General features: G+C 50.6%; 1 protein-coding gene and 1 long non-coding RNA gene across 2 annotated transcripts in view; one reads left to right on the top strand and one right to left on the bottom strand.

The window, feature by feature from the left end:
* The window catches only part of LOC138242274 (uncharacterized), a 23,020-nt gene extending 16,418 nt beyond the window's left edge, over window positions 1–6,602 (bottom strand). Inside the window, exon 1 of the long non-coding RNA XR_011191484.1 lies at window positions 6,522–6,602. This is a non-coding gene — a long non-coding RNA (uncharacterized lncRNA). The remainder of the gene's footprint in view (window positions 1–6,521) is intronic.
* Window positions 4,588–16,131, top strand: adamts1 (ADAM metallopeptidase with thrombospondin type 1 motif, 1). The gene is made up of 9 exons (XM_069197765.1): window positions 4,588–5,633; window positions 7,391–7,731; window positions 8,175–8,307; window positions 8,974–9,141; window positions 9,767–10,056; window positions 10,295–10,481; window positions 10,996–11,174; window positions 12,992–13,167; window positions 13,593–16,131. Exons 1-9 carry the CDS (start codon window positions 5,012–5,014, stop codon window positions 14,311–14,313), a joined length of 2,817 nt encoding a protein of 938 aa, XP_069053866.1. The 5' UTR covers window positions 4,588–5,011; the 3' UTR covers window positions 14,314–16,131.
* Window positions 16,132–21,927: the final 5,796 nt, after the last annotated feature.

Below are 21,927 nucleotides of genomic sequence, written 5' to 3'. Positions count from 1 at the left end.
GAGAACAGAGTGATAAAGTCAATTCATAGATTGGGATTATTAGGAGGTCTTAAATGCCAATGGGAGATTTGGCCAGGACACCAGGGTAACACCCCTATACTTTACGGGAAATGCCCTGGGATTTGTAATAACCACAGAGACTCAGGACCTCGGTTTCACATCTCCTCTAAATGATGGTGCCTGTTTACAGTATAGTGTCCCTGTCACTATACTGGGGCATTAAGATCCATTGGTATGCAGGGGAAGCGCCCCCTGCTGGCCCCACTAACACCTCTTCCAGCAGCAACCTTAGTTTTTTCCAGGAGGTCTCCCATCCAAGTACTGACCAGACTCACACCAGCTGAGCTTCACTAGGTTGCTAGTTGTGAGTTGTGAGTTGCCAGGTGATATAGCTACTGGGAATTGTGAGGGCAAGACCTAGTTCTCCTTCTCTTTTGTTTGAATTCAAAAGATTGCAGTTCTCCTTCTGGAAAAAAAAAAAATCTGAAGAAAACAATAACTTATTTTCCTCACTTTTAACTCTAACCACTATTCCATTCAACAAGCTTATAGGCATGACCAATTAATTACATTTCTGCCAAATCAGACACAATCACTCTAACATTTGCTGACATTTACAATACAATACAAACAGATTTTTGGACATTTACATACATAAAACAGAACATTATTGAGAGATAAGCTCACCGTATGGTCCTCAGACTTTGACAGGAGATCACATTATTATTATTATTATTATTATTATTATTATTATTATTATTATTATTATTATTATTATTATGCCTCCTGCTTCCATCTCCTACCTGCGGAAGCTGTCCTACTTACGGTAATTTCCAAAACACACATCTCGCGCACTCAAAGACTGCCAGGAACAGAAGATAAAATCTTGGTATATATACAATACATACAATATTGTTCCTTATAGTATGTTTAAGTTGGACTGAGTTACTATCCTTTTTATTAACCTCAAACTCCAGAGATTAGGATCAGACGTTTGAAAACATCTGGTCTGATCTGCATCTCTGCTGAGGCCCCACCTGCTTGTCAGTGTAGCCATGATGTGGAAGTGTGATGCTGTAGCCCCACCTCCTGGAGGTCATGAGAACAGTCCTGTCTGACACAGTTCTCCACCATTTCTTCAAGTCCTAACTGAAAGCACTTCTTGGTGCTGCCTATCACCTCATCAACTCTTTGGGCTGAGCTGTTCTGCTTTCTCTCTGCTTCTGCAAAGCCCTGTATCAGTAATCAAAGAAATAATCCCTTGCTTTATTATAGCATTATTCATCCCCTATTATTCCTAAACTATACATGGGAGGGGTCCAATTTTATCCTTTTCGAAGTACAGCACCTACCATACTGTAGACTGCCTCCCTCCCTCAGCCTTAGATCTCAGCTCACACTGCCTCCTGCGCTCTTCCTCAGCTCTAAATCCTGATCACACTGCCTCCCTCCCTCAGCCTTAGATCTCAGCACACACTGCCTCCCTCAGCCTTAGATCTCAGCACACACTGCCTCCCTCAGCCTTAGATCTCAGCACACACTGATTGCCTCTATATCGCTCAGCCCCTGACTCTATCCCTGTAACACCATGCCTGTATGCTCAATCAGGTGAACATGTCCACTCCAGAGCTCTTTCCTTAAAATCAAGAGTTCACTGTTTTGGCTCGTAGGTCAGTTGTCAGCAGTTGGAGACTGTGGCTGTTCTGTGTCTCTGACGTCATGGGCTGTGACTAGAAGGAATGATAATTCATGGAGTGGGGCTCAGAGCTTGAATTCCCAGAACCATCACTGTCCATGAAGTCCATTCCCTTATTCTCTTATAGACAGATTCCTTACAAATCTGCTTGGAAAATTATTGAATCGATAAGGATTAGTAGGGCTTTGAAACGTAAGGTGTCGTGCTGTGGTTTTCACATAAAGTATAATTATATTGCACGTTATCGTGCCATGTTTTGACAGACCATCCACCTCAGAAATACAACAGCCCTGCTTTGAGAATCGTCTTTTAATCCAGTAATCTGTGGTACCGCACTATAACTGGCAGAAGCGTGGTTGTGCTGTTAACAGCAGCGGTTTGGAGAGAACCTGTGGAATATAATAGCCTCAGAAAATCTGAGAGAAACGCTGTCACACGCCAGGTTTTTTATTATTCACTCAGCCAGTCTCGTTCAAGCCGTCCATCTTGTCTATATATTCGTCTTTCGAACTCAGTAATGCTGAAATTATCCGTAGGTTGGTTTCTGTGTTCATTTCTCATTTGCGCATAAACTGGTTTCCATGACCTCCTCACCTCAAGTGAACCGACAATGCTCCTAGCAGCTCAACTTTATTGTCAAGACCAGTAGGTTTCGTGATATTCGAGATCTTGCACTGTTGCGCCGCCACAACTTCTGTATTTATTCGTGGAACACAGATGACCCCTGGCGGTCAAAAATAGCATTGCTTATACTCAATTTTGGGGCTAAAGCTGTTTTAAGGTGGTCTGCACCGACGCTTTCAATCTGTACTCATTAAATATGCAGGTACACGCGAGATATAACGTTAGAAAATCACTCAAATTGTGAATTGATTAGTGATTGGATCTGAGGGACTATGAGAGGGGAGAAGGAGGCAGAGAAAGATTTACTCTTTAGTTACATTGCATGAAACGAGGAGGGAAAAGTTTTTTGCTTCCCTAATAACTTTATGTTATGTATATGTATATGTAGTAGTTCAGGTGAGTAGGTGCGACAGCATGCGTAGGCTGCAAAGGAACAAGTAATAGGTTTATTCGATGCTGAAAAAAAGAAGAAAAAAAAGCACACCTCACACCTGAAGAAAACTCCACGGCCGAAACGTTGTTTTCTTTTTTTTTTCAGCATGAAATATACCTATTACTTGTTCATATGTATATGTATATGTATATGTATATGTATATGTATATGTACATAACTAATAACTATATATAACTAATTGCAGAATAACGTAATGCATATAACTTATAACTATATATATCTAATCGCGGGATTCACATTATTATTAATAATAACGGTTTGTTCTTGTAAATGTGTCCCTAATTTGTAATGCTTTTGCAACACTGTAATTCTTCGGTCATACAATCACAGCGGTTTGAATTCCTGGGCTGGTGTGGGCTGGTGGTTAGAGCTGAGGGGGGAGACAGAGGCGGTCAGACCGGGGGGGGTCATCTTGCTCACACCCTGGCGGAACAGCCACGTCAAGCCGGAACACCTGGGAACACGCGACCGCACCGCGACACCGGTGACACGGCTTGCGATTGGGGACGCCTGGGACAGAGTCCATTACCCTGCTCTTTTCACTCAGAGTCTACCTTCTTTGTCCCAAAAGCACAAATCTAGCGAGATATAGGGTGAACTTAAACCGTTTTGTTTTAAGAGAACAGTTAATCCTCATAAAGTCGTTTTATGTTTTATGGATGTGCTGAAAGGAATAAGTGACGTTAATGGCGAGCTTCACCTGGCAAGGAGTCAGTTAGACTGGATGTGTAGATGTGATGAATTAGCTGCTACAACTCTTCACATCGGCTGCCCGTGCAATTTACCCAGGGCTGCCGCGATGAGATTCTGATCAATGTGAAAAATTGCGAACTGACTACATTTGTTTCTCCCCGAGCAATCTAAACCGTAATCAGAGCGGTCTAAGGTGTATGAATCGTACACAACACTAAAAGGGGCTTTGAAGAAATCGCCGATCCTCAAAAAATACAGAGATCGAGAATCTGGGTCACGTCTAAGACAGTTGTACGGCCTTGCACATCGCAGTATTTTATGAACTGAAAAATTACGAACGTGAAAATGTTTCCCTACATTTCATTAATACGCGGTTATTGCAGTTAAAGCGCTGTGATTCGCAAGGGTCATTACAACGCACGTCGTTTCCTATGGGTGTATGCGCACGGAGCTCAGCTCCGAGTAGTCGCACACGTTTGCAGTTCCGCCGCGCTAAACGGTGGATCGGGCAGAGTCGGGCTGTATCGTATCAGCAGACGAAGTATAAAAGGAGCCGAAAGAAATGCAGAGCAGTAGCGCAGTCCAGAGAGTTGCTGTTCTTCAGCCAGTGACAGAGACTACAATACCGCGCCACCTTAAGTTCAGGGCGCGCTCTCGGCCCGTCCCCTGTCCCTCAGCCCCTCTCCCTCCGGGCGCGGAGAGAAGTGCCACGGCGGACAGCGCTTGAGAGTGACCCCAGGCTCCACGGCTCGCCGTGCTCCGCTCCACAGCCCTGTCCCGCCTGAAAATCCCGTGTCCGGGGTCGCCTTGTCACACGCACACGGCCGGAGTGACCTTGAGCGCGGTCTCTTCAACGGGGGGGACTGGGGGAGGGTGAAAATATGCGGTGTCACAGGGCTAAATGGGTTTTTAAAAGAAGGAACAAAATACTGACTCAAAGTTTAAAACGATAGTAAATCCGTCTGGCAGCCGAGAGTGAAAGAAACGGGAGGGAAAAACCCGCCTACAAGCTGGACATTAAAAAATGAACTTTTTTTCCAGGCGAGAGCGTCCCCTCATGATTGATTATTGTGGCACTGATCCAGGGTTATATATATATATTTTAAAACTGCGTTTTCTTTGCGCACGAAATTTCGCTTCTCTTGAGATCAAAGGGGCTGCAGGAAAGGGGTGGTCCCGCAGTGAGGATATAAAGTCAGCCCGGGACACGGGGAGCTCAGAGAGAACAGGAGGGAGAGTGTGAAAGACAGAGACGCAGTGGAGAGCTGCGCTTTACAAAACTCTCCGACAGATACGGGACTCGCTAGAAGAGCGCTTTTCTAACTACACCCTGTTAATACCGGCAACAGCACTGAGCCTCTGTCCTTCACAGCAGAATTTACACGGGTATCTCTTTGGACTTCTTTGCTTTTTTTAACTCATACATACTTTACCAACGGGCTGTAGACTTTATTTTTCAGAGGTGCAGGTCGCACGTTGACTTTTTTTTCTTTTCATTCATTTGCATCCGTGTCTTAACGTTTTTTTGAGGACTGCGCGGGGATATGAGGTCCTTCCTGTGTTTTTCGCTTGGTTTCGTGGCCGCTCTGTGCGCGTATGCGGCGCAGAATGTCTGGGAGGAAGGTACCGCGGTACCGGTCCTGCTCGACCCGGCGGTGCTGAGAGAGGCCGGGGACGACCGCCCTCTCAGTCCGGAGGAGAGCGAGAAAGAGGCGCAGAAACGGGTTTACCAGTTGGAAGTGTTTGGCCAACGGATGGTTTTGGACTTGGAGCCGGACCAGACCTTTTTGGCTCCTGGCTTCACGTACCAGGTGGTCGGTACCCCGGGAACCCCAGTGTCCGGGGAGCGGACCGATTCCGACAGTGCGGCGGCGACTGGGTGCTTCTACTCCGGCACTGTCAACGGGGACCCCGGCTCCGGCGCGGCGCTCAACCTCTGCAGCGGGCTGCGGGGCGGCTTCTACCTCCAGGGCTACGAGTACTTCATCCAGCCCCACAGCAGCGCGGAAGGGGAAGGAGAGCTCCACCTCATCCGCCGCAGGAACACGGGGTCATTGGCCGGGGAAGGCGCTTCCAAATGCGGGGTGAACGAGGAGGAGGAGCGGATAGCAAAGAGCCCCGAGCCGCCGCAGGAGCAAGGACAGCGGGATCCTACCGATCAGACAGGTGAGACGCGCTGAGTGGCTTCTCTCTGTTTTGACTGGTGAGCTGAACTGGAGCCCAGTCGCTAAAGAAGTTGCCTATTTCCCGTGTTTCTACTCTTGAACGAGCAATTGGGGGTTTCTAAAGGCTGCGAACGGGACCGTCCTGTTCTGCTTGTCTGGCTGTCTGCGTGTGCCTTGAGCCGCTGTCCTTCAACGCCGGGTCGAGGTCGGAGCGCACTGCGCCTGGCATCTCTCCGAGAAGAGTGAGCGGACGCAAAAAGGAAATACCTGCCCTTAGGTGTTGAGTGTGTCAGCTGTCATTCGTTTTAACACAGGCTTTTCATTTAGAGTGATGGGAGAGGGATTGCTGACAAATAAACTAAATAAGGAGCTCGGAAGTACTAGAGGGCAGCATAAGTGACAGTGTCGCGGTCTCGTAATGACGGCTTGGTGGTTTCTGGTCAACCCGCTGAAATTTCACAAGGCTTGGAAAGTTGTATTTACTCGCTCAATCGTCCTTGGGCACGAGTCTAGCTGTGAAGCGCTTTTTAAATATTTCCAAACTCAGTGCAGTCGCAGTCCTTCAAGGGATACGCGTCAACTGCACGCTCGCTGAGAAGTAAAACGTGAAAACGAAATCGCACGGTTCGGCCCTCTTCAGGTGTGAGCTGATTAATAATTATCCAAGATTAAAGGAAGGAAGATGAAATTGTGTCCACTGGGAGTCTGATACGCGGGGCCTCGGTATGCTGTCCGTGCGGTTTGGTTAGAAGGAGGAGGGAGCGCTCCTTGACAGACAGAGGACGGGGAGAGCGCGGGGATGGGTCAGCGGGCTCGGGTGGGGTGTGCGATTCGGGATCCGGTCCACCCTTACCAGCCCTTATTTCTCCTCCACCTCTCACGGCCTTACCACACGCAGAGCGCTGTCCGGCTGGCACCACCACGTCCGGCAGCCGCTCTCCCCGCCTTCCTTCACCGGGAGAAAGGGACGACGTTTCCTCACGTTTTTGGTGGATGGAGGCGGGAGGTCTGGTACAGACCGCGCGGTGACCAACAGGGGCAGGGGGCGAGGCGGGGCGTGGCGACAGAGCCGCCCTCTGAGAGGCTCACGGCCGCAGCGAAAAGAGGATCTGCCGCCACAGGTTGTGCGATATATGACCTTTAGCGGTGTACCTCAGGTCCTTGCTTCTGTTTTTAGAAAGTTAGCACGTTTTCAAAAATCGTTGGCTTTGCCGTTCCTTGTAGATCAAGCGATAACTGTCACGTCAGGCGGCAAGCAGTTAACACCCCACAGCCTCTTTCCTCAAATTGATTGATTTTCTTTGTTTGATAACTGCTGGACAAATAGCTGGTCTCAGGTTCAAGATCTAGCCAGATCTGCTGTCTGATGGCCAGCCTGTGATTGACTCCTGTGAGACTGATCTGCTGTCTAGTGGCCAGCCTGTGATTGACTCCTGTGAGACTGATCTGCTGTCTAGTGGCCAGCCTGCGATTGACTCCTGTGAGACTGATCTGCTGTCTAGTGGCCAGCCTGCGATTGACTCCTGTGAGACTGATCTGCTGTCTAGTGGCCAGCCTGCGATTGACTCCTGTGAGACTGATCTGCTGTCTAGTGGCCAGCCTGCGATTGACTCCTGTGAGACTGATCTGCTGTCTAGTGGCCAGCCTGTGATTGACTCCTGTGAGACTGATCTGCTGTCTGGTGGCCAGCCTGCGATTAGCTCTTGTTTGACTGATCTGCTGTCTGGAGACTAACTGGCTCCTCCCCCTTTCCCCCAGCCCATCACAGATCCCGGCGCTTTGTGTCGACCCCGCGCTATGTGGAGATGTTGCTGGTGGCGGATCGGTCCATGGCAGAATTCCACGGCGCTGGGCTGAAGTCGTACCTCCTGACACTGGTGGCCGTGGCGGCGCGGCTGTACCGCCACCCTACCATCCACAATCCCATCAGCCTGGCCGTGGTGAAGCTCCTGGTGGCACAAGATGAAGGCAGTGGCCCTGAGGTCTCCACCAACGCTGCCCTCACCCTCCGCAACTTCTGCCAGTGGCAGCGCCAGCACAACCCCGCCAGCGACCGGCATCCTGAGCACTATGACACCGCCGTGCTCTTCACCAGGAAGGTATGCCATGGCACAGTCCACAACGCATACAGACAGGACACACGGGTACATGGGTCAACATGCCACACAAACAGGACACACGGGTACATGGGTCAACATGGCACACAAACAAGGTACACTGGTACACAGGTCAGCATGGCACAGACAGGTACAGAGGGCACACAGGTGGTAAAATCAGAGTACAGGGTCAAAGTCGAATGGTTAAAGCTTACCTGGGTACAGTAAAGCCAGATATAAGCCCACAGCAAACCATTTTAACATACAAAAAATATGTGGAGAAACCATGGCAACCTGACTCTGTCAACCTGAAAACACTTTCCAAAGGCTTTTTGGTGCTCCAGAAGCATGGTCAGGGTGCCCCGCTGTCTGTGTGTGAAGAGGTTTGCTCCCGGTACAGGCCACAGCTGACCCCTAACCCCCTCCCTGTGCCCTTCCCCCTGCAGGACCTGTGCGGCGCCCACACCTGCGACACGCTGGGCATGGCCGACGTGGGCACGGTGTGCGACCCCGAGAGGAGCTGCTCCATCATCGAGGACGACGGGCTGCAGGCCGCCTTCACCGTGGCGCACGAGCTGGGTAAGATAGCGGCGAGAAGCCAGGGCAGGGGCTCAGCCCCTACTGGGTCACGAGACTGGTCAAGACCCATACTCAGAGGAAGAAAGGCACTATATAGAGGAAACAGACTTCCAAGCAGCTAACAGAGATATAGGGAACAGGTAAAGGTTAATACCTGTGGAGCCTGTGGAGCCTTCTTCAAGTGTGTACACACACCTTCTTCAGTCATATACAGCCAAAACTTTGTGTCTCTTTTCTTTTCCTTTCAGCATAGAATAAACATTTACCTGTTCCATTTGCATCTCCCTACTCGAACGTCTTTAACAGACATACACATATATAGGGCTCATACTAGTGCTGTATAACTCTGCAGCAGCAAAGAAGGCACACAGCCCCCAGTCACCATAATTACAGCTTGGCTTCATATATTGAGGCAGAAATGGCCACTGTTGTGAATGAACAGTTTGCATTGGTGTTCACCAAGAAATAACAATGGATAATGGACATTGGACACCTCTCAGGAAAGAGTAAGATGCTGATTGTCAGTGAGTTACAGAGACTAGGTGGGCCTGATGATGGGATGTTTCTCAGTTCGATTTCCCCAGCCAGCGAGACGCGTTGCTGGCAGAGGGCGGAGTGCGTCTTCCCTTCCTTGTGGTTTGAGCCCGCGTGTGTGTTGCCCTGCAGGTCACGTGTTCAACATGCCGCACGACGATGCCAAGCAGTGTGCCAGCGTGAACGGTGCCAACTGGGGCTCGCACATGATGGCCTCCACGCTGTCCAACCTCAACCCGCTCAAGCCCTGGTCCCCCTGCAGTGCCCTCATGGTCACATCCTTCCTGGACAACGGCCACGGTGAGCACCGTTAGAACAGCGTCAAGCCGTCAAGCGCGAGGCTTGGGGTAAAGGGAAGGGCTTTTAGAGGGAACAAAGGCTGGAGGAAACTTTCTCTTTTCTCAGAGTGGTGTAAAAGAAAAGGCTTCTCTGAAAAGCATTTATACGAACAGATAGCATCATGTAACTTACATTGAAAAGCAAAAATGCCTTAATGGCATAACCCTACACCCTGTTTGAAATCTTCTTGTTAGTTGCTAAGCCACCACCTCAAGGTGACCTTTCATAAATGTTAGTTTCCTTGTGGTCATAAAGCACCAGCTTTCTTCCTCAGAAGAAAGTCTGACACCTTAGCTTTCTTTAGCATACATGTGAAGATAAGACAAAGTTTTGCAAAAAAACACTATGATTACTTCTGCTATTGCATATATGAGTTATATCAGAACTGTTTAATATTATTTTGCGAATGCATTGATAAATATCCATTCCTTCAGGGTTTATAGATGGCCTTTCACACAGAATGTGCACATTGTGCTGTGCCCGGCCTTGCACTTCAATGTGTTGGTAATTGCCGGGCTGAGCTGCCCTGGTCCTTTGTGCGTGACACAAGAACCCTGACCCCTGACCTCTACCTGTTCTCCCACAGGTCAGTGCCTGCTGGACAAACCTCAGAAGCCCCAGCCCCTGCCCAAGGCCCTGCCCGGCACGGTGTACGACGCCAACCGGCAGTGCCAGCTGACCTTCGGCGAGGAATCCCGCCACTGCCCCGATGTCAGCAGCACCTGCTCGGCGCTCTGGTGCACGGTGACGGCAGCAGAGGGCATGCTGGTCTGCCAGACCAAGAACTTCCCCTGGGCGGATGGCACGCCCTGCGGCGCCAACAGTTTCTGCCTGGCAGGGCAGTGCCTGACCCAGGCAGAGGCCGCTCATTTCCAGGTGAGTAGCAGCTGAAGACTTCCGGGGTGGAGAAATTATAGTAGGTTTTTGCACAAACACAATACAACACAATCGAGACAGCCCAGCTTTATGGGAAGATCCGTCATCTCCAAATCAGAGCAGAAGACACTGTGATTGGTCAAACTGAGCCCCGACTGTGGGCTCTCTGGGAAGGGAGTTGGCAGTGTTTGGATGTGCTCCTGCCAGGGGTCTAACAGTGGCATCTTCTGCATTTCAGACCCCAGTGAACGGCGGCTGGGGAGCGTGGGGTCCCTGGGGCGACTGCTCACGCACCTGTGGCGGCGGGGTTCAGTACTCCTTCCGGGACTGTGACAACCCCCAGCCCAAGAACGGTGGCAAGTACTGCGAGGGCAAGAGGATCCAGTACCGATCTTGCAACACCCAGGACTGCCCCGACAACAATGGTAAGAGTGCCCCGTGCTGGACAGAGCAAAATTTGCTAAATTTGTGGTCAAGCTGTTTTGTTGTTATTTTAGTGATCTTCAGCAGCCAGGTCAATGAAGTCATTAAGAATCAATGAATGTAAGGAGAGTCTCTCAATAGCCCCTTGATGGAAGGTCAGAACAAAGTTTAACCAGCATCTGTTCTCTGATGTGTGCAGCACTATCATGAATTATTGAAAAGTGACTCGTGAAAGAATTAAAGATTGCTTTAGCAGTTCATGAACTTCCCAAACCTGTAGTCTGTTCAGTCTTGCCTGCTTAAGGCCCGGTCTGCCGCCTCCCTGCCTGGACGTACAGGCTCCAGATGTGCTGCAGTGGTTCCTCTGTGGTTTCGCTAACAGCCTGCTCTAAAGGCTCTTCTCTCGCCACACTTCCGCCCGTGGGTTTGGATGGTCGGAGGACTCTGCGGAAGATGGATCAATGTGGTTGTTGAGGTGGGCCTGTGACCACACTCTCTCTCTCTCGTCCTCCGCAGGGCTGTCGTTCCGAGAGGAGCAGTGCCTGGCCCACAATGAAATCTCCTCCCAGCTGTCCTTTGGCTCCGGCCCGGCTGTGGAGTGGGTCCCCAAGTATGCAGGGGTGTCGCCCAAGGACCGCTGCAAGCTCGTGTGCCGGGCCAAGGGTACCGGGTACTTCTTCATCTTGAAGCCCAAGGTGAGGTTCGGAGAAGAGGCTCTTCAGAACATTAAATAATGTCTGTCTGAGAAGAGCAGAGCATTAGATCCATCTGAGCTGACCACTGAGTGACACTCTTTCTTACAGAGCTGGCCACTTTCCTCTCTATCACGGACACTCTCACACTCCTCTCAACTGACACTCTCACACAGAGCTGAGCACACTCCTCTCCACTGACACTCACACACAGAGCTGAGCACACTCCTCTCCACTGACACTCTCACACAGAGCTGAGCACACTCCTCTCCACTGACACTCTCACACACAGAGCTGAGCACACTCCTCTCCACTGACACTCTCACACAGAGCTGAGCACACTCCTCTCCACTGACACACTCTCACAGAGCTGAGCACACTCCACTGACACTCACACACAGAGCTGAGCACACTCCTCTCCACCGACACTCTCACACAGAGCTGAGCACACTCCTCTCCACTGACACTCTCACACAGAGCTGAGCACACTCCTCCCCACCGACACTCTCACACAGATCTGAGCACACTCCTCTCCACCGACACTCTCACACAGAGCTGAGCACACTCCTCTCCACTGACACTCTCACACAGAGCTGAGCACACTCCTCTCCACTGACACTCTCACACAGAGCTGAGCACACTCCTCTCCACCGACACTCTCACACAGAGCTGAGCACACTCCTCTCCACCGACACTCTCACACAGAGCTGAGCACACTCCTCTCCACTGACACTCTCACACACAGAGCTGAGCACACTCCTCTCCACTGACACTCACACACAGAGCTGAGCACACTCCTCTCCACTGACACTCTCACACAGAGCTGAGCACACTCCTCTCCACTGACACTCTCACACACAGAGCTGAGCACACTCCTCTCCACTGACACTCTCACACAGAGCTGAGCACACTCCTCTCCACTGACACACTCTCACAGAGCTGAGCACACTCCTCTCCACTGACATTCTCACACAGAGCTGAGCACACTCCTCTCCACTGACACTCTCACACACAGAGCTGAGCACACTCCTCTCCACTGACACTCTCACACAGAGCTGAGCACACTCCTCTCCACTGACACACTCTCACAGAGCTGAGCACACTCCTCTCCACTGACATTCTCACACAGAGCTGAGCACACTCCTCTCCACTGACACTCTCACACACAGAGCTGAGCACACTCCTCTCCACTGACACTCTCACACAAAGCTGAGCACACTCTTCTCCACTGACACTCTCACACAGAGCTGAGCACACTCCTCTCCACTGACACTCTCACACACAGAGCTGAGCACACTCCTCTCCACTGACACTCTCACACAGAGCTGAGCACACTCCTCTCCACTGACACACTCTCACAGAGCTGAGCACACTCCTCTCCACTGACATTCTCACACAGAAATGAGCACACTCCCCACCACTGACACTCACACACAGAGCTGAGCACACTCCTCTCCACTGACACACTCTCACACAAAGCTGAGCACACTCTTCTCCACTGACACTCTCACACAGAGCTGAGTACACTCCTCTCCACTGACACTCTCACACAGAGCTGAGCACACTCCTCTCCACTGAGACACTCTCACAGAGCTGAGCACACTCCTCTCCACTGACACTCTCACACAGACTGAGCACACTCCTCTCCACCGACACTCTCACACAGAGCTGAGCACACTCCTCTCCACTGACACTCACACACAGATCTGAGCACACTCCTCTCCACCGACACTCTCTCGCAGACACTCTGTTGCCAGTCTGCAGTGCCCTTGCAGTTCCTGCCTTGCTGACACGTCTGCTGTTGCTCTCTGCTGCCCCAGGTGGCTGACGGCACACCCTGCAGCCCGGACTCCACCTCGGTGTGCGTGCAGGGTCAGTGCGTGAAGGCCGGCTGCGACCGCGTCATCGGCTCCAGCAAGCGGTTCGACAAGTGCGGCGTCTGCGGGGGAGACGGCTCCTCCTGCAAGAAGGTCACGGGGTCACTGGACCGTGCAAAGTGAGTTCCCTCTGCCCAGAGCCCGCTACCCACATACCCCGGGTCTAGCGCAGGTCCTTCGGCACATCTGGCTCGTTAATCGAATAAGTGAATGGGTGATCCACTAATTGACCAACTAAGTTGCCTGCACCAAAATTATTCCACCATCGACTTGCAGATTTCCTGCAGCTTCCTGATGGAGATGGTAGAAAAATAGAGATATATTTTATTGTTAGAGAAAGATTAGCCCCTAGGTGCCGGGAATCTAGCTCAGATGTTTCATGTGGCAGTCGGGAATTCTACCACTGAACCACCGGCGCGTCGTCAGCGCCCGATGGAGATGGTACAATCCCAGACACGGCAGACACACACATGACACGATACATGGGTCATCTGCGTGTGTGTGTAACTCAGCCATCCGACGCCCCCTTCTCTCTGTCTCTCAGGCCGGGCTATCAGGACGTGGTGACCATCCCCGCCGGGGCCACCCACATCGACGTCAAGCAGCGCGGGGCAGGGGGCGGGCGGCACGACAGCAGCTACCTGGCCATCCGCCGGCAGGACGGCTCGTACGCTCTGAACGGCGAGTACACGCTGACCACGCTGGAGACGGACATCTCCCTGCGGGGCTCCCTGCTGCGCTACAGCGGCTCGTCGGCCGCGCTGGAGCGCATCCGCAGCTTCGGCCCGCTAGCCGAGCCCATCACCATCCAGGTGCTGTCGGTGGGCGAGGCCCCCCGGCCCCGCGTCAAGTACAGCTACTTCGCCCCCCGCCCGGCGCCGCGCCGCCCCGCCTCCTCCTTCAACGCCATCCAGGAAACGGCCGCGGCCGAGTGGGCCCTGCGCGAGTGGGGCGCCTGCTCCCGGAGCTGCGGGGGGGGCGTGCAGCGCCGCGCCGTCGAGTGCCTGGACCCCCGGGGCCGCCCCTCTTCCGACTGCCCCCCCGAGCTGCGCCCGCCGAGCACCCGCAGCTGCGCCCCCGCCCCCTGCCCCCACTGGCTGCTGGGAGACTGGTCAGCCTGCTCCAAGACCTGCGGGCGTGGCTTCCGCAAGCGGCTGCTAAGGTGCGTGGGGCAGGATGGCCGCGCCCTCCCACAGGACAGCTGCGACCCCAAGGACCGGCCGCGACCCTTGCTTGACCTCTGCAGCCCTGGCGCCTGCCCCTAGAGAGCAGTGGAGAGCAGTGGAGACTGGCGGCCATCAGGCCATCTTGACGTCTTGGTCGTCTCGCCATGCAGGAGAGCGAATCATCTCCCTCTTCCTCGGCAGAGACGTTTTAACCTCCGCGTTGTTAACCCCCCTCTTCTCGTTTTCGGCTGGACTGCGTTGTGACCGAAAACATACAAGTATATGAGTATTTAGCGCGACTGAACTCCATACATTCCCAAACTTCACAAAGAGCAAAAAGAAGCAAGGTTTTTGTGCAGTGCGTGTGCCTGTTTGGAACATGTTTACAGTTTTTTTCAAGACAATTGCTTCGGTCCTGGACTGAAGCTGGAGCTGAGCTGCAAGGCCGTGCAGGGCTATTTTTGTTGGGAGCAGAGAAGAAGAAAATCGAGTTTTTTGGCCGAGTAGTGCCCAAGGCGCCAGCGCTGCCGGAGACAGGACTGTTGATGTGGCACCACGGGCTCGCCTGCCACGCTCTGAAACCCGCAGGACTGGCCAGGGCTGGGCACCGGCTCTTCTGCCCACTGTGGACCTGGCTACAGCTGGCACCCTGTGGGTACAGTAGCGTTTCAGTTTAAGAAACGGAGCAGATGGGGAGTCGGGCACACTTCTGTGTTTAGAATGCTGCTTTGAATGCCGGTTTTGTGTTAGAGGGACAGCTTGCGTGTGTGTGTTCTGTCTGTCGGAGAAACACTGAGACACACAGGAGTTCATTTTTAGACTCTGCGGAGTGTATATCCTCAGCTCCTGTCTGGACTGGAGTTCCCTGCAACAGCCTTTGCCGGCTCTGGTGTGGTGTGGGAAGAGAAGGTGTGTGTAAGTGTGTGTGGGAGGGCTTGTTCGTGATAGATAGCCTTGGCAGCCCTAAAGCACTCCCAACCTACCTCAGCACTGAAGGTCACAGCTCGAGTCCTCCTTCCCAGCATCTTCCAGTCTCCCTCCAGACGGGCTATACAAGCTGCTATTGGTCCAAGTGTGCGCACCGTTGCCCAGTGTCTTTCGGAATGGGAGGACTGTCCCAGCAGACACTCCTGGTCTCCGCAGGGCTGAAGATTGTGCACTGGACTGCTGAGCAGTGCTGTTTCTACTCCCGCACAAAGGGCACAACAACATGAACTAACAGTGGACTGTCTTTTCTTTTAAAAATGCTAAACAGCTGTCTCAGTGACCTCTGTACAGCCTGTGAATGTTGGGCACAATCTCTGGTTACGCAGTTTTGAGTGGTGTGTGTGTTCAGTGTGTCAGGGAGGCGTGCTGAGTGGTGAGTGTGTTTAGTGCATTTGGTGAGTCTGCTCAGTGTGCAGTGTGTTCGGTGCTGAGAGTGTATTCTCACTATGTTGACTGGTGAGTGTGTTCTGTGCTCAGAGTGTCTTCTGGCTTGTTGGATGGTGGGGTGTGTGCAGCGTGTTGAGTGATGAGTGTTCAGGTGGAGAGCATGTTCAGTGTGTCTTCTGGTATGTTGACTGGCGAGTTTGTTCAGTGCGTCAGTGATGCTGTGTTCAGGTGGAGAGGGGGTGTCGCAGTCAGCCCTGAGCTCCCCCCTGGAGAGGGAGTCTCCACGCTGTGTGTCTGTCTTCTACTTCATAAGTACGTCTCTCCTGCCTTCTGAGAAGGAATGTTATTAGATATGTTTTTGTACAGATACTGCAGACATTATTTATTTTTGTACAGCCTGTTTAATATAATCTTTATAATAAGTTATCGCTTTTTTATGATATTATTGTTATTGAAAAGATCAGAAGGGAGTAGAGTGTACAGAGTATTTATACAGTATTATATATTAGGTTTATGAAAAAAAATTAAACAGAGACCTTTGAACTTCCTGCGTCCCGTTTTTTTTTACTTTGGGCTGCGGAAGACTCTGGAGGGCTGAGGGGGTGACTCATCGGGGGATTGGGGTGATGTTGATGCATTTCTGGATGATATCCTTAAATAACAATAGAAACCGCACATGAAGATCCAGCCATGAGCTCATGGCAAGCTGGGAGATAAACCAGCCTCTCAGATCCCAGTATTCAGAAGCAGGACATGGTCCCAAGCTGTGAATTAGCACTGGAAAGTCATATTGGGGTAACACTTCAGTTTCGGGGTATCAAATGACACTTGACAAAAAGGTATGTATGAGTAAAGAATGCTTCAGATATAATAACAATTAGCACTTTTTTAATTTAACACACAGTTAATCATTGACAAGAAATGGTAATTAACAGCTTATTAACCTTGTTAAGGCTCCTGTCGAGTCTATCTTTGCCCCCTGCCTGGATTAGATCATAGCTTCACACAGGGCCACCCCCGCTTCAGTCTCAGTCCTTTGCCAACAAGTCTTCGCACCAAGAGCAGTGTTCCCACCAAGGGGAAGCTAGGAGCAGGGGCCGACTTGGTCTTCCACGACCAACCCAGTGCCACCTTGCTCTGTTCCGGATATTTCTCAAAATTCCTGAGAATTTCTATTGCATTTCTCAAAGAAATTTGCTTTAGAAGTCTTACTTCTAAAGCGTTCCCCACCCCCGCCACTCTTCTGCTACAGGGGAAATTCCCTGAGAGTGAGCTAGCAATGAGCTTGTTCTAAATTTAGTGAGTAAATACAAATGTGCCACACACAACTCCAGTTCGATGGTCCCAGGAAGCACAGTGCTGTGTTTGTCCCAGGCAGCAGAGAACCACCGGAGGGGTGTGGGGGGGTGGTGGTCTCCGCTCCAAACCCTCCCCCCATTTCAGACTTGGTCGATTAACTGGCTGTCATGGTACATGTGGGAGCCATTATACCTGCATTCGTCTGTGATGCAGAAATTCTGGCCTAACTGCTGGGTCATGCAAGGAAGTCTGAATGAGACAGGCAGGGGGTCACGGGGCTCACCGAGGAAAAGTCCTTTTGATTTTAATGGGGAAAACTGCTGGAGACCGAGGCAATTCCAGACTGTGTGAGGTCTCTCTCTCTCTCTCACTCTCCTCAACAAAGTTGAAAGGGCTTGCATTGCCCCGTGATAAAACAATCAAAAGACATGCCTACACCAGGAGGCATTCTAAACATTTGTCCAGTGGACGGCCTGCGCTTTCGCACAGAAATGGCAGAGTGACCCGACCACGCACAGAAAGTTAAACAAACCCGGGAGGGATATCGCCGTTCCGACACATGGAGAACATTGTTTTTTGTTGCCAAACAATTATTTTTTGTCCAAATCCAGAGCAGCATGTGTGTAGGAGTCGCGTGAACTGTGCCCAGGGTAACCCGGGAGCACAAAAGCACGATTCATGGCTATTGTAGGAGTCGGCTTTTCTTTTTTTTTTGCGCCCATCAGACATTCCTGCACTGCTGAATCGGCTCACTGTGCGAGTGATGCTCATGGCGGGTGCCATGATTAAACCTCGAACTGTTTCCTGCCGCAGGAAGGGGGGGCTCTCTGGCCAGGAGGCGAGAGGGGGCTGATGGGATGTGGGGTGTGGGTTGGAGGGTCCTCTCTGTGGTTTCTGGAATGTGTGTCTTATCTCTGAACAGGGGGAAGGGTGGGGGGGCTGCAGGAATCTGGAATATTTCACTGTGAAGTGTGCCTGCTGCAATGTGGAGGAGCTTCCTGATTCCTTTGGATCGGTCAGCTATGTGCCTGAGAGCTGGAGATGAATTGGACTGGCTGGACAGGACTGGACTGGGTGTACACAGCTGGTGTCCACTGTTTCTGTCTTCAGAGATTTTAAATAGCTTTCAAACGACAGCACATCCATCCACATACTAACTACTTCGTCTTATTCAGGATGAAATTCTTGTATTCAGGGTCACCGAGAAGCCGGAGCCAATCCCAGGAAGCAAATGGAGCAAGGCAGGATTCACCACCATGGGCAGGACGCCAGTCCATCACAGGGCACACACAGACACAAACACACACCAGGGCCGGTTTTTCCCAGAAGCCAATGGACCAGCAAGCTGGTATTTGAACAGTGAGAGGAAACCCACGCCAACATGGGGAGAGCATGCAAACTCCACACAGACAGCACCCAGGGAACTAGACCCAGGGTCTAGCTCTGCAAGGAACAAGGAAGCGATCCTAACCACTGCGCCACCCTGCCGTTCTACCAAACACAAAGTTGTAATTATGTGTATAATTACAGGGCCATAAAGCAATCCACAGTGTCTAGTATAAATTAAATCTTGAAGTCCAGATGAAGAGACCAGGCTTCTTTCAAGTGGAGGTCATTTTTTGTCTTTATTTATTCACTCTAAAATGATCTGTGGAAATAAGGGGTTTTAAGCTACTGTAAATGTCTAGTTTTAGATTCTCAGTAACAAATTGCCAGTTTTGTGTGGCAGTGTATAATGTCTGCATGTCCTGAGGAACAGTAATGTTTTTCTCCAGTGGTGGGAAAGACAAGCTGACTACTGCCGACAAAGCAGATCAAGTTAGAATAAAGCAAATCTTTTACCTGGTCTCAAACCATTATTGCCTCAATCTGTGCCGTGCATTGGCTTTTCAGTGAGCACGTGCAGAAACCCCATCTCCAAAAAAGCCTGTATCAGATTTGTAAATGATAAAATGTGGGTAAACGTCCCATTTTTTGCACTTTTACCAAGTTCTATTTTAGTTTAAGTACAGATGTCTATGGTTCTATCATGCCTTTACTTGTGTTTTCCCTTCGGGATCAATTAAGTCTTATCTATCTTGACTATATCGGATAATGAGAATACTGCAGTCTAGGAGTGGGAATATTTACCACACAGTATACAACGTTACCCATTATCCAAACTAGTAAAATCGAGGCTTTTTGAAACCACAGCAACATTATAGCAAAACCACAGCAATAATGCAAAACTATGGCCGTCCTTCCATCGGGAAGGGCCTAATTAATCCTGGTTCCAAGTACTTGCAGGGCTCCAGGAAAAATCATCTGGTCATGGTGAGTTATTGCCTCGTAGGCTGGGCAGCGACCCAGCGCTATAAGCAGACTGGTAGGATCTGTGATCCTGATGGCCGTCTATACGGCGGCAGCCCACACACTGCGACAGGCTGGACATTCGCCACAGCGTCACCTTTATTTTAAAGAGGATGCTATACCACTTCTATCCGCTAGGTGGCAGAGTGCTCTAAAACTCGAATTTTCAACCCTGTAATTGTTCAGGAATTTACGAGATACAGCTCTCAACTCCTACTCCTGAGGAGAGAACAGTTTATCAACAACTGTGGTTTTTATCAAGTGGCTGTGTGTGTCTCTCACATTTTCTTTTACTGGAATGTGCACACATACGTGTGCATTTAGACTGTAGATACATTACAATGTGGTTTAAAGCTTTCCTTCTCTTTGTTACAGTGAGTAAGAGCTAAGGCAAGAGTTACCCTTTGCAATGTCTATCCAATAACTCAGACCCCAACTCTAACTCTAACACTTAATTCAGATCCAACCCTCACAAAATCCCAACCTGTTTATTCAATCTCCACTGTTAACCACTATCCTAAACCTGAGCCAACCCCTTAATCTCAAGACCTTAAAAAGAACAGCACTAATTTTACATACAGGACATACTGGAAGTTAGACTTAATCACAGCATTCTGTAGTTTCTGCTATAGAATGTACAGTGTGTAAAGTTGTATACATGGAATAAATGAGCATCAGAACCAGACAAGCAGAGCACAAGTAACACCAGACGCAAGAGGGAGGCACAAACACTACAAGTAGCACATTTGCTACAACACACTCTGTTCTCACTCAGGATAAGAGTAATGACATGAGAATAAGGAAGACGAGAAGAGAGAGAATGGACCAATAGACTCACAGCAATAAGGTTTCTGTGTTGTTTGTACTTGAAACACTTTACACAAAAATCACACTGGTGTGGTGGCTCTGTGGCTAAGGATCTGCGCCTGTGGCTGGAAGGTTGCTAGTTCAAATCCTACAGCTTGCAGAGGAATCCTCTTTTGTCGGGCCCCTGAGGAAGGCCCTTAACCCCCACTGCTCCAGGGGTGCTGTATAAATGGCTGACCCTGCCCTCTGACCCCCAGCTTCTCTCTCCCTGTCTGTGTGTCTTGTGGAGAGCAAGCTGAGGTATGCAAAAAGACAAATTCCTAAAACAAGGGATTGTATATGGCCAAAAAAGTGATGCAATTTTTTATAAACAGATCTGAGAAACATGAGATGATCTGCGCAGCCTCCCTTGTCTGGGAGCCCTAGTTTTTTTTACAGAGCAGTCAAGGGATACATACCTGTCTCAGAACCTCATCAAAATCCTAAATTTAACTCAGGCTCCAGCACAAACCGGCCTCCAGCCTCCCTTCCAATCACAATCCACAAGTTAAGCCACAAGTCCAGATTTAGTATGCTAGGGAAAGAGTAATTCCAGCGGGGAACGCAATAAAATCAACAATGCAATGACAAATCTAGACTCGCATTTGCTTGGCAAACACAGTCATTCCTCACTGGAATTGAAAGGTCGGTTGAAAAATGATTCAGATTTCAAACAGAAGGCAACCACAGGAGAATCCATGGCCTTCTGTCCTGTCAGGAAACGTTCTGTTCCCCATTTAAAAAGGAGTTTAAACTTCGACCTCACCTTCCAAACCCTGGCCCCTCGCTGTAGATCTCATCAATAGGTTCGAAACTGTCAGTCTGCGAATGAAGCACATGGGCCCTCTGGTTGGGACGAGCCCAGGTGAACACAATCTCTGCCCCCTTCACAGCAGGACAGCACAGCCCTGTGAAGGGGAGGGGAGGTCTTTTTGCTTCATCTCCACCTGAGATCTGACAGCTCATCCTGAGCCTGTTGTCTCATTAGTTTGGCCGATCTCCCAATATCCTCAAGGCGCAGGTGGATGCTGCTGCTCAGAAGCCTGCGATTTGCCGACAGGTGGCAACATTATGGACTGGTGGTCGGGGGCCTGAGGGATGCCAGACAGGTGTGCGGAAGTCTGTGTGGAGTTTGCATGTTCTCCCCAGGCCTGAACCTCCACCTTCCTCCTCCTGCCCAAAGAACTGGGTCTCGGGGTTCTGAACTGGGTTTACATTGGTGGGGGTTGGAAAGCATTCTGAACCAGACCCACGTCCACAATAAACGAACCCTGTGCAGCACTGTGTCCCCAAATACCACACAGACCTGGTTTGTTTTCCTCCGGGAGAGGCGTGGCATGCTATGGATTCTGTGGGAGCATTCCCTTATGTCGGGCAGGAAGGTGGCTCACTGGTTAGCATTGCTGCCTCACCACACTGGGAACCTGAAGCTTGCTTTCCCGACCTGGGCGCTATCTGTGGGGAGCTTGTATGTTCTCCCAGTGTTCATGTGGGTCTCTTCCAGGTTGCTCCGATTTTCACCACAATTCAGAACACTGGTAGATGAGTTGGCTTCCATGGCGAACTATCCCTGGTGTCTGTGTGTGTGCTGTGACGGATGGCACCCCATCCGGGCTGTACTCTGTTTTTTTGCCTGTTGCTTGCAGGCTCCGACTCCCCCATGACTCTGAAATGGATAAAGCGGTTAGAAAATGGACAGATGGATTCTCTTATGTCTTCAAGGTGGACCACGGAGTGGGAGATATGGTTGTGTTTTCAGAGCGGCTTAGCCACGAGATAGGACAACTACAGCAAGGGGGTTGAGTGTGGCTAGTTAGATAAGTGACATGGAGATCAGCACTGTGT

This window comes from Lepisosteus oculatus, chromosome 13, assembly GCF_040954835.1.
Source record: "Lepisosteus oculatus isolate fLepOcu1 chromosome 13, fLepOcu1.hap2, whole genome shotgun sequence".
Taxonomy (NCBI): Eukaryota; Metazoa; Chordata; class Actinopteri; order Semionotiformes; family Lepisosteidae; genus Lepisosteus; species Lepisosteus oculatus.
Note: the sequence above shows the minus strand (reverse complement) of the source record. Positions and strands in the feature narration are given on the sequence as shown.

Bases quoted from the DNA above. Each gene is read 5' to 3' on its own strand.
- adamts1 (XM_069197765.1), top strand. From the start codon at position 5,012: ATGAGGTCCTTCCTGTGTTTTTCGCTTGGTTTCGTGGCCGCTCTGTGC. The intron at 5,634-7,390 runs GTGAGACGCGCT...CCTTTCCCCCAG, and splicing joins GGATCCTACCGATCAGACAG to CCCATCACAGATCCCGGCGC. The intron at 8,308-8,973 runs GTAAGATAGCGG...GTTGCCCTGCAG, and splicing joins CACCGTGGCGCACGAGCTGG to GTCACGTGTTCAACATGCCG.